The sequence below is a fragment of the Schistocerca nitens genome, chromosome 3, assembly GCF_023898315.1.
Source record: "Schistocerca nitens isolate TAMUIC-IGC-003100 chromosome 3, iqSchNite1.1, whole genome shotgun sequence".
Classification (NCBI taxonomy): domain Eukaryota; kingdom Metazoa; phylum Arthropoda; class Insecta; order Orthoptera; family Acrididae; genus Schistocerca; species Schistocerca nitens.
The window spans coordinates 171,454,555-171,481,415 of NC_064616.1; the positions used below are offsets into that span (position 1 = coordinate 171,454,555).

Consider the following 26,861-nt stretch of genomic DNA (forward strand, 5'->3'; position numbering starts at 1 on the left):
GATTTGCCGTAAGAAATCAGAAAGTGCTGACGCAACTCATCAACAAAACTTACGAAACCGGAGAACGGCCTAAGGGCTTTTTGAATGGTTGCTCTTGAGAAGAAACAACAAGCCAAGAAATGTAGTGATTACAAAACAATGAGTCTGATTTCACTCGTGGTGAAGATCACTGCAAGAATACTGAATAGACAGCTGGACACAAATGAAGAGAGGACCAGTTTGGATTTAGGATAGGAATACGATCCAGAGACGCCATCGGCATGGTTAGGATTATGTCGAAGAGAGTTTTTGCTATTAACGGCTTCTGTCGCGGGTTCTTCGGCCGACGTTCGTCTGATAATTTTTTTGATGTTTCGCCAGCACGAGTAGCTGGCACTGTCAAAGCTTCACCCTCCATAGCTGTAGACGAACCACTTCATCACCAGCAACGGAGGGTGAAGCTTTGACAACGCCAGCCACTCGTGCTGGCCAAACGTCAGAAAAATCATCAGACGAACTTCGGCCGAAGAACCCGAGACAAAAGCCAATAGGCGGTTTGTCAACGATTGGCCACGAAAGCCTTAACAATTTTGAACAATGAAGTGTTTTAGATGGCCTGGTAGTGCTCACCAAAACTCAAAGACAACTGCAACTCGTGATGAACTAGTTGGTGGAAACTGGAAGAAAGTCCGCAGCTCGTGGTCGTGCGGTAGCGTTCTCGCTTCCCGCGCCCGGGTTCCCGAGTTCGATTCCCGGCGGGGCAGGGATTTTCTCTGCCTCGTGATGACTGGGTGTTGTGTGATGTCCTTAGGTTAGTTAGTTCTAGGGGACTGATGACCATAGATGTTAAGTCCCATAGTGCTCAGAGCCATTTTTGAGCCAAACTCGAAGAAAATATGTCACGGGTATCAACATTGATGAATCAAAAGTGATGCGGATATCAAAACGGGAGAAACCATTGAGGACAACTGTTGACAATCGAAAACTGGAGAATGTTATGCGGTTCAAGTACTTGGGAAGCTTGCTGACAAAGAATGCTCACTGCAGAAATGAAATTCAAGCAAGAATCCCTGTGGCTAAAACAGCATTCAACGAAAAGAGGGCTGTGCTGACCGGAAGTTGAGCTTAGAATTAAAGAAGAAACGAGTGAAGTGCTGCATCTGGAGCATTGATTGCACTGTACGGAGCAGATACTTGGACCATGAGGAAAAAGGAGAACAAATACCTGTAAAGTTTTGAAATGTGGTTCTGGAGAAGAATAGAGATCAAGTGGACAGATCAAGTGGACAGATCGGGTCACAAACGACGATGTACTGAGAAGAATAGGAGAGAAGAAATCTATTCTGAATATAGTTCTTCAGAGAAAGGCCAACTGGATCGAACACATATTTTGACACGAAGGGCTCGTACACGACTTCATCGAAGGGAAGATCAAAAGAACAACAGGACGACGAAAAAGAATAACACAACATTTGGGTGACATGAGAGGTAGAAGGGGGTACAGAAGACTGAAGGACGAAGCTGAAGACAAGAAACACTGGCGACACAAATTCTCCGTACGAAGACATGGACCTATCGCTAGACTGAATACTACACAATAATGCTACAGACAGGATAATTTCTATATTTTTTCCTAAATTTGGTGTCAAACAGTATGCTTTTTTTCCGACGCTTATAAACGCATTTTTTGTTCCTCATCAACTTTGTGCAAGAATTGTTGACGGTGCGATGTAGCCTGGAGCGCAGTTTCGCAGCCTCGAGCTGTGCAGGCATGAATAGATTTGCCACAGGCGGCGTGACGAGGGCACTTACAGAAGGGCGGCGACTGGGTGCTGCAGGTTGTCAGGGTGTACTGTAACGCGTTCACCTGAGATAAGCTCTCTGCCTGAATCCTGAGCTTCGCGTGTCGGGCACTCATTGGCGCCAGTTGCCTCCGCCACCTAGCAGCGAAAACAGAACGTAGCAACTACAGCGGTGTGTTGCCTGGAAAGATGTTACTAGTTGCCACGATAACCAACGTATGATGTGTGGCGGAGCGTGATTTGTTTCTCCTCTGACATTTTCGTGGAGAGAAAGAATACTTTCCGCTCTTACAATGACGTAAGGAAAAAATATGTACATTCTTCCAGTACAGTGTAAGACCACGTTAGGCATACGGAACAGTCTGAAATCCGCTGGTAATCGGAGTATATATATCCTTTATGATGGTCAATGAGACTTTAAAAATTCCTCGCAAAGAAACTGTGGAAAACAGTTTGCAACTAAATAAACAGCTCTCTCGTGGAGAACGCGAAATGCATTCCAATGGGCGGTATGACACTATCCGTTAAATCGTGCGTATACCATGTCTGCTAAGTAACGTCAATACACACAATATTTCTTAAATGATCAAACATATTGAAATGAGGTATTATATAAAGGGCAATTGTTCAGCTACGTGATTAATACATGTTCTTTCTACCAACGTGCTGAGAGAGATGTGGTTTACGAATGGAACAATGTATTGTTTTTCTTCATTTAATGATGTATAAAAGGAGTACAGAGATACAGCAAATGTCTGTCAATGTAAGTAAAATGTTTTAAAATGGAAGTCCGTGAACTCTCTTTACACTGATGAACCAGAACATTATGACCACCGACCTATTATCAATATAAACCTGTCCAGGCGACAGTATTGTCACCTGGTGAGGAATCATTAGTAATCAGACGCACGAACTGTGCATGTAGTATCAGTGTGCGTGCTGTCCGTGTGTAGAATGGGGAAGGTGCGCTATCTGTGAGAGTTTGACCGAGGGCAGATTGTGATGGCCAAGAGGCTCGGCACAAGCATTTCGGAAACTGCACGAGTTGTCGGGTGTTCGTTGAGTGCTGTCGTGAGTGTCTCCAACACGTGGCGAAACCAAGGTGAAACCACGTTCAGACGTCGTGGGTTTGGTTGGCCACCCCTCATTACATATGTTGGACTCGTAGGCTGGGCGGACTGGTAAAGCAGGAAAGACTTAATGCCTGGCAGAGTGCAAGTGTGTCTTCCGAACACACAGTACACCGAACACTCCTAACGATGGGCCTACACAGCCGACGACCCATGTATGTGCCAGTGTTAAAACCACGACATCTGCAAGTACGACTGAAATGGCCATGTCACCTTCGCCACTGGACGTTGGCGTAGTGGCAGAGCGTTTTATGGTCTGATGAATCTCGATATCTTCTTCATCATGCCGATGGGAGGCCGCGATTTCGTCGTCTTCCAGGGAAATAACTTCTTGACACCTGCACTGCGGGACGGAGACAAGCTGGTGGCGGCTTCACTATGCTCTGGGGAACGTTCTCGCGGGCATCCATGGGTCCAAGGAGTACCGTATACTGGTTTCAGACCACGTACACCCCTTCCTGACGATAATGTGCCTCCACGGCAGTGGCGTTTTTCAGCAAGATAAAGCGCCATGTCACAAGGCCAGAAGTGTCATGGAGTACTTCAAGGAACACAGTAGCGAGTTCCAGTCGATGTGCTGGTCTCCCAACTCGCCAGGTTTGAATCCGATCGAACACATCTGGGATGTGACTGAACGTGACACCAGGAGCTCATTGCCCCGCTCCCCTGAATTTACGGGAATTAGGTGATAGTGTGTGCGGATGTGGTGCTGCTCTCTCTAGTGACCTACCAAGGCCTCATTGCTTCCATGCCACGACGCGTCACTGCTGTTATCCCTGCCAAAGGAGGACATAACGGCTGTTACGTAGGTGGTCATAATGTTCTGGGTGGTCAGTGCAAATTCGCGTCTGGCGTTCGGGATACTGGTTCTCGTCGTTTCACTAATTCACGGTTTCTTTGAAAAGGACGCCGCCGATTTAATTCCCACTCGTTCCCATATCCAAGCTTGTACTTCATCTCTAATGACATGGTTATCTTCCTTCCTCTTCGTGACAGTGCTAAATGCGAGCCCGAAGCCTACGAACACAGTGCAGTTTGAGCTCAGCTCAGCCGAGCTGGGCTGTGTTTTTGAGGAAATAAGGTGTGAAACTAAGTAATGCCGGCCTACTCTCATTTGCAAGTACTATATCACTTTACTTCTCTTCTTCCACCTGTTATGAAATGGCTTAAAAAACATACGAGGATAGTCATAAAGTTTTAATTATCATCTCGGAAAAATTCATGCCGTGACCACGAAACTCGGCGATGTTCTTAGCTCTCGTATACGTATTCACCGTTCAACGCGACAGATTTTCCCCAGTGATGGAGACCTTGGTTGTAGAAGTCTGTACTTTGGTTGTCCAGGAAAAGTTGTACCTCGTAAATCAGCTCGTCATCGTTCTGCAAATGCGTGCCACGCAGTGGTTTCTCTATTCGAGGAAAGAGGACGAAGTCTCTGGGTGACGTGTCAGGAGAATACGTGGGGTCAGTCAAAATTTGGTTGCCTAAATAAGTAGCATGTGTCACTGTCCTGTACAGAATGAGATGCGGCGTTGTCGAGTAGCAAAACCACCTCGTCAGGAGTTCGGGTGTACGCTCCTGTGACGATTTGCCCGTTCCAAGTATAATCTAGTAGCACTACACCTGGGAAGTCTCTAACAGAGACTCCTAGAACCTTGCTAGATGATGGTTGGGTCTTCGCCTTTTGGCAGTGGTGAATTCACATTTTTTTCGCTGCTTTCTTTACTCCCTTTCCTCCGAGTCATAGCGATACATCCAGAACTCGTCCATGGTCAGTGGAAGGCTAAAGGAGTCACAGTTGCATTATTTCTGCCGCTCCGTCAGTTGGGCGGACTTTTTGAATAGGTGTGATTAGTCCAGAATCTAGCGGCCGGCGGCCTTCGTCATGTTCAAAACGTCGTGCACGATGTTGAAAATTGATCCACGTCTGATTTTTCACTCTCTCTCTTATCACCTGGGTTGTAATACAACGCTCTTAGAACATCAGGGGCCTCACTTTTCTTGCGATTGTGGGTCTTGAGAGAAGCTTGTTCAACCATTCCGTTCTTCGCAGTGCAGCCTTGTCTGGCAACACTGGAAGCGTCTGCGCCACTTGACGTTGTGTCATATGACGGCACATTGTTGCTGTTTACTTTCACCAGCTCAGCATGGAGTGTTGCAGGGTTGCTCTCCTTCAAACACGGGAAACGAATTAACCCACGATACTACACTTTATCTACGGGCTCCACCATTTTGTTCTGGCTCCTCTAGCAGAGGACTACAGACACGCATAGGGGTCGTACAAGAATACGGAAACATGGAGAGAAATGCAAACTTGAACGTGAGAGTGGGTGCTAGCCAAGCCTGCGGGCTGCGCTGTTGTATTTGACCACGAACAGCACCTGTGCAATGTCCTCAATACGTCGCAAGTGTCAATTGTGGTCAGAACAATGCTCTGTGTAGTTGTGAGAGCATTGACAAATTGTTGGTGCTTGTATGGTGAGTGTTTCCGTAACCAGTGAAGGTTTAGACCACATGCACTAAGTCACAATGTGGACGAATGTGTGTTTTGACCGATCGTGACAGACGGTCACTAAAGAGGACTGTGACGAAAAATAAGTGGACAACAGCTGCAAAAGCCATTGCAGAAATGAATGTCGCATGCGCGAACCCTGTAAGCACCGAACAACACGAATAAAGCTCCGTAAGCCGGGAATTTCAGGGCGAGCTGAAATTTCAACGCTGTTTATCAGTGATGCAAATTTCCGTAACAGAAACGTGGTGCCGAAGCGGTAAAACGTAGACTACGAAGCAATGGAAGAAATTTATTTAGTCGGATGAGTCTTGTTGCACGCTGTTTTCAACTTCCACCCGAGTTTACATCCTAAGAGTGAAACACGGCAGGGGTTTGGTGATGATTTGTGCACCCATATCGTTGTATTCCATGTGCCTCATAGGTACTCTGCCAGGTAGCATTACTGATTATGTGACCATTTTGGCTGATCAGGTACAACCCATGGTACATTGTTTGTTTCTGCCCATGTTCACACAGCTCGCGTCGTGAAGTACTGGGTTTGAAAGCACGGGGATGAATTGTCTACATCTACATACACATTTGGCAGGCCACCATACGGTGCATGGCGGAGGGAACCATTACAATTAATTACCTTTCCTGTTCCACTCTCAAACAGAGCGAAGGAAAAAAGCCTGTCTAAAAGCCTTTGTACGAGCCCTAATTTCTCGCATCTTATCTACGTGATCGCCCTCAAATGCCAAGGGAAAGGGGGGGGGGGGGGGGGCGGGCAAGCACTCAAACGGTGCTCAATAATGGACCGCACTAGCGTTCTGTGCACCGTCTCCTTCATGGATGAGCTACACTTTCTCAAAATTCTCCCAATAAAACGAAGCCGAGCGTTCGCCTTCCCCACTATGAACCTGATGTGTTCATATCTCTTCACAACGTTACGTCTAGATATTTAATCGATGTCACTGTGTCAAGAGGCAACTCGCTAATGCTGTATTCGAACGTTACAGTATTGGTTTTCCGACTCATCCGCATTAACTTACATTTTTCTTCACTGAGAGCAAGATGCCACTCATCACACCATCTATCTGTTTCAACTTGTATCCTCCTACAGTTACTCAACGACAACACCTGCGCGTACACCACAGCGTCATCAGCAAACAGCCCAAACTGCAGCTTAGTCTGCCCGTCAGATCGTTTGTGTATATAGAAAATAAGAGAGGTCCTATCGCATCTACATGGTGCACTCCTGCCTCCCTTGTTCCTGATGAACACTCGCTGTCGAGGGTGACGAACTGGGTTTTGTTACTTCAGAAATCGTCGATCCACTCATATATCTGGGAACCTAAACCGCATGCTCGGACCTTCAACAGACTGCACTGGGGCACCTTGTCAGACGTTTTCCAGGAATCTAGGAGTATGGAATCTGCCTGTTGCCTTCCATCTATAGTTTGTAGGATATCATGTGAGAAAAGAACAAGCTGAGTTACGCACGAGTTATGGACAGAAGCTTTTCTGTCTCAAGGAAATTTATTATTCGCGCGTCCCCTGGCCACCACAATGACCAGATCTCAATATCATTGAGCCCTTGAGGTCTACTTTGGAGAGAGTGGTGGGTGAGGTCTACTTTGGAGAGAGTGGTGGGTGATCGCTGCCCACCTCATCAACGTTACCTGAACTCGCCACTGTTTTATAGGAAGAGTGGTGTAAGGTTCCTTTGAAAAAACATATCCATTCCGAATCGACTGGAGGCTGTTTTGAATGCCAACAGTTTTCCTACAAAGTATTAGGCATGCTAATGTGTTGTGTTTCTGGTGTTTCCATCTTTTCGTTCACAGCCTGTACCTCAAAATAAACAAAAAAATTAATTACACAAATATATTTTGTCGAGATGATAATTAAAACTTTGACTACCTCTTGAACTCGCTTTAATATCTCCGCAGATCGATCAGCTAGACGTGTTAACCATGCAGCAACATACAGTTTGCTTTGTCGATGGACACTCAATATGTTATGAGCAGCAGCAGCTTCGTGCGACAGTCAACCGGAAAGTAAGTTCCGATGCGATATAAAGAAAATATAACGGCTGTGGAACAGACTGTTTATCACTATTTCAAATGCTACGTAAGATTCAACAGTTTCGGGTGAAAGAGTAAGGCTTTAGAGAACGTTGAAAGAAAACTGAGTTAGCTACAAGTGATTGTCAGAATACTGTCATTTGTTACACACTTCGTGCGCAGTAAATATCTTTCACACACAAACACTTAGACACTTTACATTTTACTACCCTCTACCGATCACTTACATTTAGTTTTGCGTCAACTTTACATTTGCATCCATCGAAAATATAAGAGGTGACCAAAAACATCTACCAAGGTTTCGTAATTGTAGCAGTTTAAAAGATGTAGCCCACTTGTTAAAAAAACTGTCTATCCTTAATACTTTCTTTGCTGGTCCAAAAATCTGGAATTGCACATAACATCCAATACTCGTAGAAGTACCATTTCACTAAAATCTGACTCGCTTTCGACGGAGGAATTTGTGTTTGTCTTTGCTGATCAGTTCGTTTCTGGCTGTGCTGTAATTACTTGTATGCTATGATGAAGACAACTCAGAATGACGGTGTTAGTAAACGTAGCTTTCACAGCATAAACTAACGCCAGGTAATGTTGGTTTTAGAAGTCACTAAGATCAATCATTAACACGTATTTGAGAATGCAGAAACCCTAACATTAATGGAAAAAAAATATTCCCACTGTATGACCTACATCGACTTCAGAGAATGTTGACATGTTGTCTTTTAGTGCAAGAAAGAAAAAGTTGGTATCTTACTGCAACTGTATTCTGAGATGTCGTCTTTCAGTAGCTGGCAAGAGCTAATTGAGCTACTCCCACAAGACTAACGTAACGTTGATACACAGCGATGCTAACGGGAGGCTCACGCGTGACAGAAATACGGCCAGAGTTTATTCGTCGCTAATTCCGACTCGTGTCAATAAACGGCGCTTGGATAATGTTTCGTCGACTCCGTCATACGGTGTCTTACTCCAAATCCTCGTCCGCAAGCAGCCGAGGCTCCTACCTTGCACTTCAACTTCACCTTCGTCACTGCACGCTAAAGCTGAAATTATTCATAAACGGGCATTGTGGCACAGCTTATAGACCTAGAGAGATATTTCGTCGTACTTCCTCTTAAAATAGTTGTCAGAGGCTCATATGTGAGTGTTTATTTTAAAGGACTATGTATTCTTAAGTTCGAGCTGTTTATAAGAACTTGCGCTGTGCGTTCGTGAATGTGTGTACAAAAACCTGGGGTACTTTCAGCCCTGGTACGACTTTCGCCTTTATGCGAGTCTTGAGACAGAAGTAATGGGGAAGTTGGTGTCTTATCTTTTTCAGTTTTCTATGTTTGTAATGTGTTATGAGGATCCAAACATGTTTTGAAGTCTGGGTATGGCAGAAGAATTAGGATGCATCTACTGGAGCTAGAAATAGGAAATTTCTGTCTTTGTGTAAGAAGTAACAAAAATCATACATTAACGCTATGCAGAAGTCGGATAGGAAATCTACGGTACCCTTTTCAACGGAGCCATCCGAACATTTGTCTGAAGCGACTTCTTTAACTCGTAAGAAACCTAAATGTATGGTCGGACGGGATGGATCCTCTAACTCCGCTCCTCACGAAAGCGAGTCCATTCGCTGAATCACTGCTCCGCGAAGCTCGATGTCTGTGTAGAGGTGCCGAACCACGAATAGAGAGAGAAACGGAGAAGCTTCACTTTCTTGCTTTTGGCTCATTTGTTTCATGTATGTGGGTAGTACAATACGTTTAAAAATATTCACCACTTGTAGTAGAAACAGTAATGTAGAACTCTAGACGTATCCGGCCTATACATCACGCCGAAACTGCTATTTTTATTTTCATTTTAACAATCACCGATCGATATTGAACCATGCGTTACATGATAAAAATTTGTATGGCAATGAGTATTTCGATACTGTCGAGCAAAGCGGCGGAGTGATAATGTCGCTGGGGCAGGAGCGTGACTCAAATTCTCATTGACATTCTGCTCTACAATTTTCATAGGTGACGTCACTCACTAGATCTTGCACACGGTCTTGCAGATTCAATTGCCGTGTCGCTCTGTCACTGCAACACTTTATAATCGTGTGCAGAAATATTTGACGGCGATTAGTCTTTCCGTTGTTGCAAATCTAATACCACTGACAGCAATTCACTTTATCCACGGGCTCTCTCTCCTAAATAAGGAGACAATGCCAGAACTGCTGCCTCGCATCTTCTCCAGGTAGGTCGTGTAGTTCTAATCGATCCGCGCAATCGACTGCACTGGCAGCACTCGTCCAAAGATGGATCGTTGCCGCACCAAGAACACACAGCACCTAGTGTGGCTGTACTACGAGAGGCGACCAATAAGTAATGCTACACAGTTTCTTTGTAGACCAATTCTGCTTGAAGAAATGTGGAATTTGTTGTGGGGCATCGTGGAATATTCCCGCTTCAGCCCTATAATTTCATGACGTTCCAATTGGTGGCGACGCAATAAGTAGCCTTCAAAATTGCGTCCGTAGAGAAGGTGCTTTCAAGCAGAGAGCTATCACTGAGTTTCTTTGGCCGAAAACCAGAGCATCTCATTCTTGGTGTTTGTGTTGCCCTCATAATTTCATCATCATCATTCGTGACAGTGGCTAGATTGGTGTATGAAAGAAATTGGACTGTGTAAAAATTGTGACTTTTTACGGGCGCAGTTGATCGCCCCTCAAACCAAACATCATCATCATTGAAAATCCTCAAACCAGGGTGTCACTCTGTCCTCCTGAAGAAGACGTTTTTATAAACATCGAAAACATGGTCAGGTGGTTTGAATAAACCGTTCATTTTGCAACTGATTGCCGGTTTATTATTTCTTCTACATGAAACAATTTATTTCAGTATTTCTGTCTGTGTCATTTAAAGAAGTGTCGATAAGTAATTTAATGAATCTCTATTAGATGCTAAAACAGTGCGCGGCGCCTGGATTCGTTCCCGGATGCATGCTCCCACCCTGCGGAAAGGAGAGCAGCCGCCAACATGTTGAAGCTCCGAGTTGGTCCGCGAGGAGTGGATATGCTCGGACGGCTAATTAGAACTCTACTGTAGGGGTCCGCGGTCGAATCCCAGCCCGGCACACAGTTTCATTTCAACAGTGTATACACTCCTCTAGTACTTTAAAAAAATATATGTGGAGCTATTTTTTCGTTACCTTCCATGTTCTCAAGATGTCTTTGCTCTTTAAGATTTATTTATAGAATTATTTCTTCCTTACAGAAACACTTAAAAAATTTTTTTTGAAAACTATTAAAATATTCTAAATAACTTCTAGTGCCCGCATTAGTTCTAGTAGTTCCTTTACTACAGTATCATACACAACCAGTTTCACGATGATTTAATGGTATCCTCATGTTTATACAAACAACTGATTTATCATTGATTCGTTAAAAATACACGGTCTTCCAACTTTCGGAGGCGTTAGAATTGCCAGAACGGCCTAAATTGGACAAGACGACGCACCAAAAATTCCAGTGGTTAACAGAGGTGGGAAGTGCACACAAGTACTGCGAGACGCGGGTATGAGCCAGTGGTACTTCTTGTTGGCCACTTCTCTCGGGCGCACTGCGCACCAGCGGCTTCAATAACACTTTCAACTGCGCTGTTTGGAGGCCTGCCCTTCCTTCGTCTCCACCATGGGGCTTTCGCGGGCATTTGTCGATTTTTCATCACTGCTCCATACCCGCGGCTCGCATTGTTCGCGTACACTGCCTGCGCCTGATACCCATTGGAATTTTTGGAAGGAAGAAAGATCAGGTTTAACGTCCCTTCGACATCGAGGTCATTAGAGACAAAGCACAAGCCCGGATTGTGTCAAGGAAGGGCAAGGAAATCGGCCGTACCCTTTCAAAGCAACCATCCCGGCATTGCTTGTAGAGATTTAGCTAAATCTGGATGGCCGGACGCAGATTTGAACCGTTGCCCTCCCGAATGCGAGTCCAGTTCGTTATCCACTGCGCCACCTCTCTCGGTTTGGCCGGAGTGGCCGAGCGGTTCTAGGCGCTACAGTCTGGAACTGCGCGACCACTACGGTCGCAGGTTCGAATCCTGCCTCGGGCATGGCTGTGTGTGATGTCCTTAGGTTAGTTAGGTTTAAGTAGCTCTAAGTTCTAGGGGACTGATGACCTCAGAAGTTAAGTCCCATAGTGCTCAGAGCCATTTGATTTGAACCTCCCTCGGTTTGAAATTTTCGATATTACATCGTGTAACGATCCAATTCAGGCGGTTCTGGCAATACGAACGCCACCCGAACTCTGAGAGACCGTGTATTTGTAACGAACCAAAGTTAAATTTGCTTTATGTATACACCCTAGGATGCGATTAAACCGTCGCGAAACCGGTTGTGTACGATCCTGTAACAAAGGAACTACTAACAGCTAATGCGACTACCAAAACTTTTTTAGGAGTTTCAGATAGTTTTCTGTATTTTTAAAATATATTTCTATATAGGCTGTGGATTCCCAAACCGTAAAATCATATCTCTCTTCATTATTTTCGGTGTTCTCGAGTCGCCTTTGATCCTTACGAATTCGTAATCGTCCCCTGCGAAGGCACGTAAAACCGACGATTATACAGCCTAGATTCTGCCCTCACTACCAGGCACAACCCTCCCTTAAGCAGATAGAAAGTTCGAGAAGGAAACAACATAACAGTACCATTGCATTAAGTAGAATCGGCGACATGCTTCTTAAATGAGGCGTTTGTAACTAGCTATTTTGACCAAATCACATAAATGAAAATGTAGACATGTGAAGCAGCATTTTTAGGTTTTGGGTGTGTTGCAGCGGGCCGCGAGCTGGACGGCGACTCCCGCGGCTATCGCAGCGCGGAGGAGCAGGCGCGCGAGCTGACTCGCAGCATCCGCAGGGAGGTGAACAAGCTGTCCGACAAGTGGAACGCGCTCATCGACCGCTCGGACCAGTGGCAGCGGAAGCTCGACGACAGCCTGGCGGTGAGTGCCCCTGCCGCGTCCCCTGCCAACACTCTCCTGCCATCCTGTCGATATGCCAATGTCTCCCGCATTACTCGTTCACCTAGAGCCCGTACCACTCTGTGCTGGTAGCACTGCCGTCATCTGCGAAGACTGTCGGAAGAGATGGCGACGCCTGTCCCGGCCGACACTTCCGGCGAAGTGGACCGTTCCGCGTGCCAATTGCGCCCCTGCCCGGAACGCGATGAGGCGTAGAGAAGTTTCTTCGTGTATTGTGCTGGCACCGACGCTAGCTGGACCGAGGCGCCAATACTCTCCGCTTCTCGCATTCGGTGCTGGCCACTTCGCGAGATTGGCAGAGCCGCCAGGCGTGTATTTTAAATTGTCGCCGCTGCTTCCTTCCTCGCACGAGAGCCGCAGTGGCATAGTAGAGTGAAATCGTCCTACAGCGCCACTGCCACACGCAGTATGGCGTTTCCAGTTCATCTATTGCGCCTCGACCAGTATAGGTTCTTTGTGCTTGCAATAGCAATTGATTCTAAACAATGAAAAGTGTGAATTCATCCACACGAGTACCAAAATCCGCTAAATTTCGGTTACACGATAAATCACACAAATCTAAAGGCTGTAAATTCAACTACATGCGTAGAGATTGCAATTACGAATAACTTAAGTTGTAACGCTCACATATCTAACGTTGTGAATAAAACAAACCAAAGACTACAATTTATTTTCAGAACACTGAAAAACGCAACAAGTCTACTAAAGAGACTGCCTACAGAACGGTAGTACGTCCCGTTCTGGAGTACTGTTGTGTCGTGTGCGATCCGCGTCAGACAGGATGGACGGAAGACACCGAAAACGATCAAAGAAGGGCAGCTCGTTTTGTACTATCGCGAAATAGGGGAGAGAGCGCCACGGAAATAATAGACGAATTCGGATGGCAGTCATTAAAACAAAGGCGTTTTTTTCGCGGCTGGATCTTCTCATGAAATTTCAATCACCAACTTTCTCCTCGTAGTGGCACCCAACTACATAGGGAGGAATTATCATCCTAATAAAATAAGAGAAATCAAAGCTCGCGCAGGAAGATTTAACTGTTCGTTTTTCCGCGCGCTTTTTGAGAGTGGAACGGTAGAGAAAAATCTTGAAGGTAGCTCGATGAACCTTCTGCCAGGCCCTTAACTGTGAATGGCAGAGTAGTGATGTAGATGTCAAACCGAGGCTTGGCGTACATTCTAATCATGAAGGCACATTTTAACCAGTGAAATTCAGGCAATTTTAAAAAACGAATGGAAAAAATGTCCCCTTTCGGCAGTGTAGAACCCGAGTGGTCACGGATCGGTGACACGCACAGCCAAGACAGAGGAAGGAAGAAATTCGTCCATAACCAACTGTACAAACCCGTTTAATAACGAGCTGCACAGTGTTACTCATCTTCTACTGACTGAATACGGTTGGTCGTGGTAATGGCCGTTCGGGAGAGAAAGCTCACGACCTCCCTACACATCCTTTGCACCCAGATGTGTTCTTCACTTCTAATTAAGATAATTCACTTGGCGAGCTTCCTGTCAGCTGTACAGATCGTTGGTTTTCTTCCTTTTGTAGTTTCACGTTTCATATTAACTGTAGAGCGTCGGGTATCGTTACCACACAACCAAAATCAACCCGGAAAGCCTTGGTCAAAACTAGATCTCTACTTTAATATTGCTTTCGATATTGCAGTGCCTTGTTGAATGATGCTATGTTCCTTTGGACATGGAGACACGCCCGAAGGAGCAGGCACCGAGGCAACTACAGCCGTTATTAAATACATGAAATTTATTCGCAGTTGAGAATACGAACCACGATCAACTGTACAAGGGAATGACGTCAGTGTAAGTTTGTGTCGAACCGGGACTCGAACCCGGCTTTCCCGCTTTAAGCGAGTGGTCGTCTTAAGCGCTTTGACTATCTGAACACAACTCACGGCCAGACCCAAACTTTCATATGTCGTCGTCCTTGCGTCACAAGCTGTATTCGTACACACATTATGTAATTCCCGTATGGTGGAGGCCGGCCGGAGTGGCCGAGCGGTTCTAGGCGCTACAGTCTGGAACCGCGCGACCGCTACGGTCGCAGGTTAGAATCCTGCCTCGGGCATGGATGTATGTGATGTCCTTAGGTTAGTTAGGTTTAAGTAGTTCTAAGTTCTAGGGGACTGATGACCTCAGAAGTTAAGTTCCATAGTGCTCAGAGCCATTTGAACCATTTGAACCGTTTGGTGGAGGACATTTTAATTGAAAGCCGCTGGCTGGTATATTCGGTTATATACGATATTGCACTGACCTCAAACGCCGCCCAACGTGCAGATTTCGTAACACAAGTATTTCAGTTAGGGCTAGGAACACACACACACACACACACACACACACACACACACACAGGGTGAGTGCTAGCATTGCCGTAAGTTGTTCGGAGCTATGCAACCCATTTTATTCTCCAGTATAATGATTACCAAAGAGACTGAACATTTTTTGTTTTTGTCTGCCTCGGTAGCGACTGGATGCCATGCTTAGGGGCCCGGTTTCGATTCCCGGCATTGTTGGAGATTTTCTCCGCTCAAGGACTGGGTGTTGTATTGCCTTCATCACCATCATCTCATCCCCATCGACGCGCAAGTCGCCGAAGTGGGGTCAACTAAAAAGACTTGCACCAGGCGACCGGTCTACCCGACGGGAGGACCTGGCCACACAACGTTTCATTTAATTTCTCTTAAAAATTAGCATTGAATTTGGAATCAACAGTTGTACAAGTACTTTGCTGATTGAGGCCAAATGAGTGTAGGTGTCATTTGTTTGATTTAAAAAACTATGATCTATACGAATATATAAAGGAGAGACGTTGCTAGCAAAAATCTCGAAAAGTTCTTGGTCGATTTGCTTTCGATTTTTACACGCAGCTCTAATAAACATTCGCATTGACATAGGCTACATATGTTTACACAATCTATAGCCTTTCTGTTAAAACTCACTGCGAGAAAAGAAAATATTGTGCTGTGCTGTGAAAGTGGGCGGTTTCGTTTCCTTTCCCGCCGGCGATTTTAACAGAAGACCTGTATAATACGAAAGATGGATTGGCGTATGATTAGAATACTATTAGGCAATCTGAATCGTCAAAACTCTGTAATATCACCCGATCCCAGATTAAAACTAGGCGAAATAATGTCACCGAAGCTACTATCCTCATAAATCGAGCATCGTGAGAGGTCTTCCTCATACACCGTACACTACCGATTTATCCATTCAATTTAAACGAATCAGAGTTTCCGAGCACGACTCACTGCGAAACACAAACTTCCGTATGTCGTCCCTGCGTAGCAACCTGCACTCCTACACATATTATGTCATTCCCGTACGGAGGAGGACATTTTAACTGAAAGTCGCTGCCTGATATCGTCGTCTGCCTTGTTAAGAAGACCGACGCAATGTTCCATCGGACATGCGTGCATCAGCTACGTAATGTGTATAAGAGAACAGGTTGTGACGGAGGAACAACGTTATATGGAAGTTTGGGTCTGGCCGTGAATCGTGTACGGACAACACAAGTGATTAAGGCAACTTCTCGCTTATACTGGGAATTTCGGGTTCGAGTCCCTGTCCGACGCAAGTTTTCATTGTCGTCATTCTCTTATATGGCTGATGATTGTTATACATTTCGTATATCATTGCTTTCTTACAGGTGTAATATTGTCTTTGCAAGGTAAAACATTTTCATGTAGCATTAGTGCAGACCCATCGTTTTGCTTCATTTTTTCCTTGGATGGAACAAGTCTGAAGTCAAAAGCACTTGACATTAAACGCCGCCCAACGAGCAGATTTCGTAACGCAAGTATTTCAGTTAAGGGTAGGAAACGATGGAGCATCGGCGTGTTGCAAAGGGAGAGAGAGAGAATGATGATTACCAAAGGGACTGAACATTTCTTCGTAAAAATTATCATTGAATTTGGACACAACGGTCGTACGAGTACTTTGCTAATTGGGGCCAAATGACCATAGGTGTTATCTATTTGATTTTCAGAACTATTATCTATATGAATATATAAAGGGGAAAAACTGTTAGCAAAAATCTCGAAAAGTTCTTGGTCGATTTACTTCTGATTTTTACACGGTACTCTAATAAACATTCGGATAGACATAGGCTACATATATGCTGCTGCTGTACACAGTGTCTTTCCATAACATGTTAATCTCGGCAGAATTCTCCTGGCAAGTCACTTTCTGTTCTCCCACATACAACAGATTTTATTTCTTCCTTTCAATTCACATCGCTTCGTGGCGTAACTAATAGACTATTAAACGATGTTCATCACATTCTTGTATTTACACTCATTATTCGCAGACTCGATCGAAAATCATGTTAGTAACCGTTAGGTACATCTGTTTGAGCCCGAAGCGCGCATCCATCATTTTTTGCTACGCGCCATCTACGGATGGAGTAAACATGGGAGCAAAAGAAATTTGTGCCACCTAGGGTACCCTCCACGAAGTGAAGAACGTTGTGGATGTAGATAAATCCCGTGATTCATTGTCAGAGTATGTTAGATACATTGTAAACACTGAAACAATACGTACAACTTCACTTCGCTATAACTTTACGGCTTATTTCAAAACGTAGTGGCAGATGTTCTTCAGTTGGTTCCATTCATGTCTCTTGTGGCGTATCAGCAGCTCATCTTTTAATTAACTTAGATGTTATCGTCCACCAGTGATATAGAACGGCGAGAAAATAGTAAAAATGATGCGAGCTTATCTCGGATGTCCTAAATTGCCTGTTTGGCGGGTGTTCCACGTGCAGTAACGGCATCACTTTGGTAGCAAACAATAAGGGTGATGTTAATAAGCCGGCCGCTGTGGCCGAGCGGTTCTAGACGCTGCAGTCCGAAACCGCGCTGCTGCTACGGTCGCAGGTTGGAATCCTGCCTCGGGCATGGATGTGTGTGTTGTCCTTAGGTTAGTTAGGTTTAAGTAATTCTAAGTCTAGGGGACTGATGACCTCCGCAGATGTTAAGTCCCATAGTGCTTAGAGCCATTTCAACCATTTGATGTTAATATTCAGAAGTCCTAAAAATGTTTCTTTTTGTTTCGTTTTGGCTCCCTTGCCTCGCTGCTTATTTTGACGAAGTTGAATGTTACACTACTGGCCATTAAAATTGCTACACCAACACGAAATGCAAATGATAAACGGGTATTCATTGGACAAATATACACTCATGGAAATTGAAATAAGAACACCGTGAATTCATTGTCCCAGGAAGGGGAAACTTTATTGACACATTCCTGGGCTCAGATACATCACATGATCACACTGACAGAACCACAGGCACATAGACACAGGCAACAGAGCATGCACAATGTCGGCACTAGTACAGTGTATATCCACCTTTCGCAGCAATGCAGGCTGCTATTCTCCCATGGAGACGATCGTAGAGATGCTGGATGTAGTCCTGTGGAACGGCTTGCCATGCCATTTCCATCTGGCGCCTCAGTTGGACCAGCGTTCGTGCTGGACGTGCAGACCGCGTGAGACGACGCTTCATCCAGTCCCAAACATGCTCAATGGGGGATCCGGAGATCTTGCTGGCCACGGTAGTTGACTTACACCTTCTAGAGCACGTTGGGTGGCACGGGATACATGCGGACGTGCATTGTCCTGTTGGAACAGCAAGTTCCCTTGCCGGTCTAGGAATGGTAGAACGATGGGTTCGATGACGGTTTGGATGTACCGTGCACTATTCAGTGTCCCCTCGACGATCACCAGAGGTGTACGGCCAGTGTAGGAGATCGCTCCCCACACCATGATGCCGGGTGTTGGCCCTGTGTGCCTCGGTCGTATGCAGTCCTGACTGTGGCGCTCACCTGCACGGCGCCAAACACGCATACGACCATCATTGGCACCAAGGCAGAAGCGACTCTCATCGCTGAAGACGACACGTCTCCATTCGTCCCTCCATTCACGCCTGTCGCGACACCACTGGAGGCGGGCTGCACGATGTTGGGGCGTGAACGGAAGACGGCCTAACGGTGTGCGGGACCGTAGCCCAGCTTCATGGAGACGGTTGCGAATGGTCCTCGCCGATACCCCAGGAGCAACAGTGTCCCTAATTTGCTGGGAAGTGGCGGTGCGGTCCCCTACGGCACTGCGTAGGATCCTACGGTCTTGGCGTGCATCCGTGCGTCGCTGCGGTCCGGTCCCAGGTCGACGGGCACGTGCACCTTCCGCCGACCACTGGCGACAACATCGATGTACTGTGGAGACCTCACGCCCCACGTGTTGAGCAATTCGGCGGTACGTCCACCCGGCCTCCCGCATGCCCACTATACGCCCTCGCTCAAAGTCCGTCAACTGCACATACGGTTCACGTCCACGCTGTCGCGGCATGCTACCAGTGTTAATGACTGCGATGGAGCTCCGTATGCCACGGCAAACTGGCTGACACTGACGGCGGCGGTGCACAAATGCTGCGCAGCTAGCGCCATTCGACGGCCAACACCGCGGTTCCTGGTGTGTCCGCTGTGCCGTGCGTGTGATCATTGCTTGTACAGCCCTCTCGCAGTGTCCGGAGCAAGTATGGTGGGTCTGACACACCGGTGTCAATGTGTTCTTTTTTCCATTTCCAGGAGTGTATTATACTAGAACTGACATGTGATAACATTTTCACGCAATCTGGGTGCATAGATCCTGAGAAATCAGTACCCAGAACAACCACCTCGGGCCGTAATAACGACCTTGATACGTCTGGGCATTGAGTCAAACAGAGCTTGGATGGCGTGTACAGGTACAGCTGCCCATGCAGCTTCAACACGATACCACAGTTCATCAAGAGTAGTGACTGGCGTATTGTGGCGAGCCAGTTGCTCGGCCACCATTGACCAGACGTTTTCAATTGGTGAGAGGTCTGGAGAATGTGCTGGCCAGGGCAGCAGTCGAACATTTTCTGTATCCAGAAAGGCCCGTACAGGACCTGCAACATGCGGTCGTGCATTATCCTGCTGAAATGTAGGGTTTCGCAGGGATCGAATGAAGGGTAGAGCCACGGGTCGTAACACATCTGAAATGTAACGTCTACTGTTCTAAGTGCCGTCAGTGCGAACAAGAGGTGACCGAGTCGTGTAACCAATTGCACCCCATACCATCACGCCGGGTGATACGCCAGTATGGCGATGACGAATACACGCTTCCAATGTGCGTTCACCACGATGTCGCCAAACACGGATGCGACCATCATGATGCTGTGAACAGAACCTGGATTCATCCGAAAAAATGACATTTTGCCATTGGTGCTCCCAGGTTCGTCGTTGAGTACACCATCGCAGGCGCTCCTGTCTGTGATGCAGCGTCAAGGGTAACCGCATCCATGGTCTCCGAGCTGATAGTCCATGCTGCTGATAGTCCATGCTGCTGCAAACGTCGTCGAACTGTTCGTGCAGATGGTTGTTGTCTTGCAAACGTCCCCATCTGTTGATTCAGGGACCGAGACGTGGCTGCACGATCCGTTACAGCCATGCGGATAATACGCCTGTCATCTCGACTGCTAGTGATACGAGGCCGTTGGGATCCAGCACGGCGATCCGTATTACCCTCCTGAACCCACCGATTCCATATTCTGCTAACAGTCATTGGATCGCGACCAACGCGAGCAGTAATGTCGCGATACGATAAACCGCAATCGCGATAGGCTACAATCTGACCTTTATCAAAGTCGGAAACGTGATGGTACGCGTTTCTCCTCCTTACACGAGGCATCACAACAACGTTTCACCAGGCAACGCCGGTCAACTGCTGTTTGTGTATGAGAAATCCGTTGGAAACTTTCCTCATGTCAGCACGTTGTAGGTGTCGCCACCGGCGCCAACCATGTGTGAATGCTCTGAAAAGCTGATCATTTGCATATCACAGCATCTTCTTCCTGTCGGTTAAATTTCGCGTCTGCAACACGTCCTCTTCGTGGTGTAGAAATTTTAATGGCCAGTAGTAGTTTCTGTACTATACTTAGAAGTTCTTTTTAGGTATGGACTAAGTTTCATAGCGCTACAGGGGTTGGACAAAAATATGGAAACACCCTGAGAAAAGCATGTTTAATCAAAGTCACAATGCAGACGAAAGTGTGTGTGTTGAGTGATGGTGACAGACGGTCATTGAACAGCATTGTGGCGGAAAATAAGAGGAAGACAGTAGCAAAAGTCAGTGCAAGACTGAAAGTCATACTCCCGAGCCCTGTCAGCACCAAAACGAGACGAAGGGCGCTGCGTAAGCAGGCAGTTGGAACTCCAAAATCACTCGTCAGTGATGCACCTACATCTACATGATTAATTATCTCTACCGTTCCACTTTCGAACAGCGCGCAGGAAAAACGAGTACTTAGGTCTTTCCGTGCGCGCTCTGATTTCTCTTATTTTATTACAGTGATAGTTTCTTCCTGTGTAGGTGGGCGCCAACAAAATATTTTCACATTCGGAGGAGAATTTTGGTGATGGAAATTTTGTGATAACACCCTGCTACAACGAAAATGCCTTTGTTTTAACGCTTGCCACCACAACTCGTGCATCGTATCCGTGACACTCTCACCTCTATTTCGTGACAGTACAAAACGAGTTGCCTTTCTTCCAATTTTTTCGATGCCATCCGTCACTCCTACCTGATGCGGATCTCACACCGCACAGCAGTACTCCAGAAGAGGCCGTAGGCAGTCTAGTAGATTTGTTGCATTTTCTAAGTGTTCCGCCAATACAATGCAGCCTTCAGTTCGCCTTCCCCACAACGTTCCTTGTGTGATCGTTCTTTCTAATACTCATGTGGGTGACATCACACTTTTCATTATTTAAACTCAGTTGCGAGTTTTCGCACCATACAGATATCTTGTCTAAATCAGTTTGCAGTTGATTTTGATCATCTGATGACTTTAGGAGAAGGCAAATGACTGCATTATCTGCAAACATTGTAAAAGGGCGGCTCAGATTGTGTTCAAATGGCTCTGAGCACTATGGGACTTAACATGCTCAGATTGTGTCTTAAATTGTTTATGTAGATTAGGAACAGTAGAGGGCCTATAGCACTTGGGGAACGCCAGGCATCATTTCTGTCTGCAAATGCCCGTAACAGGAGAACATGGTGCCGGAGCCATAAAACGTGGAGTTTGGAACAATGGAAGAAATTCATTTTGTCGGATGAGTGTTGTTGTACGCTGCATCCTATTTGTGGCCGAGTTTACGTCCCGGGAGTGAAATATGGCATGGGTTCGGTGATGATTTCGGCAGTCATATCGTGGTATTACGTGTGCCCCATGAGTACTCTCCAAAATCACGTTACTGCCAAGGAGTATGTGACTATTTTGCCTGATCAGACCCATTCCGTGGCACAATGTTTGTTGATCAATGTTGATGATTTGTTCCAAATCGACAGGGCCCCTGTTCACACAGCTCCAGGACTGGTTTTGTGAACACAAGGGTGAACTGTCGCATCTCCCCTGTCTCAACATTCCATTTACAAAATATATTTGTTTCAGTATCTCAGTTGATGCAAGAGTTAGGTGTATTAAAAATGCGAGGAATTTAAGTGCTCCAGTGCCAACTACCGCTAGGGAAAAATATCATTTTGATACCTCGAACGGTTCGCGGAATAAGAAGGGATTTAAGTTTAAGATGGTTCACTGTGTATACTATTTCTCCTTGTTTGGTCGTCTGAGTTGTACTGGTTGCTTCCTTACGTCGGCAGTGACTTTAGGTTTCCCATTCTTCAGAAGTTGATGTTCTGTTTGCCTAACTCTTTGGGAAGGATTGTTGCTTAGGTAGCTTAAGAGCCTTCAGCTCTTTTGGCTACTTGTTCTGGTGTGGACTTCTGTGATGAGATTTATCAACTCTTCTTTCTGGGCTGCAGACATGATAAACAAAATCCTGCGTGTCGCCTGATGCGTTTTCGCACTATCATTCCCGTGAAATCTTTAGTAATTTCCAACAGGTAAACCATTTCCAAACATTACCGTGAAGATTACATTGCAACCTTCCCGCCATTTCTATCTGTACTCGCCAAACCGTACAATCTTCATCGAGTAATTTAGTAACACAGGGGGAAGTTGCATTTAAGAAAAAAAAGGTCGTGATCTTCCTTACTGTGTCGCTCACACAGTGAGTTCCTTTCTACTTACTAATCGGTGCCAACTTCTATGCTCTCTGAATCCAGGCCTTCTGAAAAGTAAAGAAATAGGTGGCTCTGTGTAGGCGTGCGCTAAGCTATGACACGAATGACTTATTGTTAGATTAATTAGTGGAACTTGAGTTTTTTAGGGACTGCATCCCGTGTGATTGTCCGTCAAAGCAGTAACATTCCGTCTACAACAAGCGGCCTTCCAGACCGTCATTAATTAATAGTAGAAAGGGACCTGTCATTGATATTTGACTCGCTAGCGACTTGAATACTTACCGTTATTACCAGAATGGATAATGCGGTACTACTATATAGACTTATAATGCTGGGTCTGTCACGGATAATTTGACGGGACCATTCCTGAGAAACGACTTCCAGCTCAGTAACCTTTTCAGTACTTTATTATTTGAAAAACAGTTCGTACGTCTTCTTATTCGTTCATAGATGATCATCTCCTATTAATAACGTCAGTTGTTTTCGTCATCAGTGATCTATTAATGTTAACATATTATAGTGACGTTGTAAATAAACATCTAGAGTTTTCTTGCGCTCCATATATTTAAGAGCTATTGTCTTTGGTTCGTAATTATTAATAAGTGTTCAGTTCTTCATTAGCCCTTTGCTGCTACAGCGTAATCAGTAGTCGTTCTCACGCCTTCACATAGGCCCCAGTCCACTCATTTAAAGATTTTGACAATTTAGATTAAATACTCATAATTTTTAAGAACAGAAACAACCCTCACCAAAATATGAGATAATTTAGACAGATTTGCATTTCTGCGCCTGATTTGCCATTTAAAATGGAATTTCTGGTACTGTATTGCTAGAAGGAATTGATGCGGTGTTTAGAGCATTGTTACACAGTGCAGTCTTACACAAAAATGAAGTATGGGTTGTATAGTCTTTGCTATCTGTCACCATAGTGGAAGCGCAGTAACTTACAGCCGTGAATGATATAGTTAATGCACTTTAGCCCATGGAAGGACAGACTCTCCACTTCCATTCTCCAGGCAAAACCACATATGTAGCTATAGCTGCTAAAGTCACCAATTACTATTGTACCTATGTGTCTGTCTGAAGTTTTCTGGAGAGCAGAAACAAAAATTTTGACTTGGGGACTTATACACAGATATAGCAGTGGTGTTACTGAGCTCCACAGATAAACATTCTTATTTTCTTGATCGTAATGAATACTGCTGATGTTGACTCAAAGTTTACAAAAAAATTGCTTTTGTTACGTGTACACGATCTTTCTGCAATTAAAATCATTCCTGGAAATGTTTGTCACAAGTGCTTTTGGTCCATGTGTCTGTTGAATGTTGTAGTTACTGTTATGACACAGTTCCTAAATCAGTTACTGACATGCCTTAGTATTTCGAGAAAATATTGTTATTAGTGTTCCTAAAGATCTCTGATTGATTTTGTAGTTGTGACCTACTAAGTTTACTTCTGGAATGAATTGGACACTCTGGAGTAATTTTAATTGGATGCCCATGTATTACCTGGATGTTTTCAATTATTTGTGCAATACATCCTGTTGAGAAGTACTACCATAGACGATATTTAGCTGAAACCTTCATATCAATAGTCATTAGCAATATGATATTAAACATAATATTGTAGAAAAGAAAAACTGATTCAAATATTTTGTCCAGAGTCATGCCATTGCAGATTATTCATAATATCGTGAACAACAGGAGACTTGTGGCATACCATCATTACCTGTAACTTTGTTCACAGTGTACATGGCCACAGTTGTATTTTAGACTGTATAATATGCCCTAGAGCTTACAAGAAATTTCTGAAAGCTCTTGGTTGCAATATTTATTGTAAGTGTAGGATGTCAGCAAAATTAAATATAATGTAAACAAATGTTATGATCATTGAACTTTTCTGGATTTTGGATTACTGGATGGCTTTTGCATCTTTCACAGACTACACTTCCAGACAGTCTTCTTTGTTACCCTTGTGTATGTCATGTAACGTCAAGAAATGTTATTAATCATGTGTGTGCCCTTCAAAACAAAAGTATCAAGCTAAATTAAAATTTTATAGATTCCTGTTTTGTCCCTTTTGTTAAATATCAGGTATGATTCTTTTTGAGTAAAAAATATAAATAGATTTCTGTCTCCAGTCATTATCACTATCTTGCAAGCATTTTGATGTACAAGAGGGCAAACAAGCAATACAAATCATTGTGAACTGTCTTTGAGTCACACTGATGTAAGGGCTAGAACAAATTATCTGCCTACCTTGCGGTAAATATTTTTTTGTGGAAGGTAAATGTAAATTAGTATTACTAGTTTGGGGTATCTGAAACCACACAGAAAGGGCAGACTTAATGTTAAATACATTTTTGGGTTTTGATAGTCATCATCTTTTCTTATGCCTAAGACTTAGCACCATAATTTAACAGGCAGAATCGATATGGCAAGTTGCCCCTTTTCAGAACAGAAAAGGAGGAAATGAAATTTTCAGCTGCAGGGTTGGGTGGATGTGAAATGATTGACATTATCTTGTAGCCTTTCTGCTCCAGGTGCTTCTCTTTCATTAATGCTTCACTGCTCAGGAAGTGCTAAAGTCGAGAGCTGCTTCTTGCATCAGAAGTTTTTATGTTTGTATTGAAACCAAACAATGTGAGCAGATGGTTCACTGTGCATTATCCAACTTTTATTCTAAGAAAATTAATGTATTGTGATTTAAGTCAGCTTACTCCATAAAATTTTAAATTTTGGACGTAATTTATCTTCTTTGTCTACAGTGTGCATATACAACAGAAAGCTGAAGTTGTCTGGCAGTGTAAAACAGGAGCTGAATAGCACATTCACTGTAGTTTACACTGTTACACCACCATCATTGATTGACATTAATTGTGTTTGTCTACATGTAAAACTTTCAACTAATTTGCTTTATTTCCCAGAAGATGCGGATATTCCAGAAGAATATGGATGACTTGGTTAGTCGTATGACTGCTGCAGAAGCAATTCGGAATAGCTGGCAAGTTCCAGTTGATATCACAGATATTGGTGAAATGCTTGAACAGCTACAGGTATGAACTGTTGATTAAGTCTCAGTAAATTTTATCAAGTGATATTTTTCTAACCACCAGATAACAGAAATTATTGATGTTTATCCTGTGATAAATAGGCACAATTCATACAAATTATTTTACTGATATGCCAAAACTTTAAACTTCCAGAAATTTGGCGAACGTCTTGGCCCAATACAAAGGACAATAGATGATGTAAATGACCAGGCAGCTATATTCTCAGCTAATAATGTTCTGGTGTCACCAATTTTCTTAAGTCGCCTTGAAGATCTAAATGGCAGGTAAGAGTCTGTATACTTTTCAGTACTGGTGGAAGTTACATTAGAGTAGCAAAAATTTTGCTAACATACGAGATGTTTCTGCAATGATGAATCAGATTTCCCAGAATGAAGAAGAAACTAAAATAGTACAATATGATCATGATTACTAGTCAAAAAATAACCCAGCTGGAAGTAATAAGCTAAACTGTATCCACAAGCCAGCAGCTGGAAATTAGGAGGAGATTGTTCCTACACTGACAGGAAATGTTCAACACTGCACACTTCTCAACTTTGATCTTGATATGGCACTAGAAAGTATCATATTTGTTCTGGCAACTTTGGACTTGTTCAGATATCGCAAGTGACGTTAATGTTAAATAATTACCTGGGATTCTTCTTCACATACTGCTGCAGGTGTCCTATTGACAAATATGAGGCTATGCTCTAAAGTAATGTCACGTTTTTATGTAGAAACTCTTAAAGCTTATTGAATAAAACAAACACTGTTAACATGAAACATCTTTATTTTTCATGTCTACATATTTGCGGGCCTCTGCCATTAGACTGCTCTGAATTGTAGCATGTAACATGGTAGTTTGTAACATAATTATGTCAGTGTGTGAGAAATAGCATGCTGTAACAGAGTTTCAAATTTGAAGAGTTTGTCCACACATGAAGCAACTTCTCCTACAGCATGAAAATACCAGACCACACAGAAGTGCTGCAATGTGTGCAACAGCTGGACGCCTTGGGTTCACTGACAACGATCATCCTTCATACAGTTCCAACTTGGCCCCAACTGATTTTCATCTCTTTCCAAAACCTGAAGAACATCTTTGATGCCTTCACTTTGTTAGTTATGTAGCACTGCAAGGTTGTGGCTCTGTCAACAGAGTCAAACATTCTGCATTGACGGTAT

General features: G+C 44.4%; 1 protein-coding gene across 1 annotated transcript in view; it reads left to right on the forward strand.

Moving 5' to 3' along the window:
- The window catches only part of LOC126248111 (dystrophin-like), a gene marked incomplete at its 5' end in the record, with an annotated part of 304,077 nt that overhangs the window by 206,950 nt on the left and 70,266 nt on the right, over window positions 1-26,861 (forward strand). Inside the window, 3 exons of the mRNA XM_049948789.1 lie at window positions 12,306-12,472; window positions 25,554-25,682; window positions 25,833-25,963. Of these exons, the coding sequence (XP_049804746.1) occupies window positions 12,306-12,472; window positions 25,554-25,682; window positions 25,833-25,963 (427 nt within the window). The remainder of the gene's footprint in view (window positions 1-12,305; window positions 12,473-25,553; window positions 25,683-25,832; window positions 25,964-26,861) is intronic.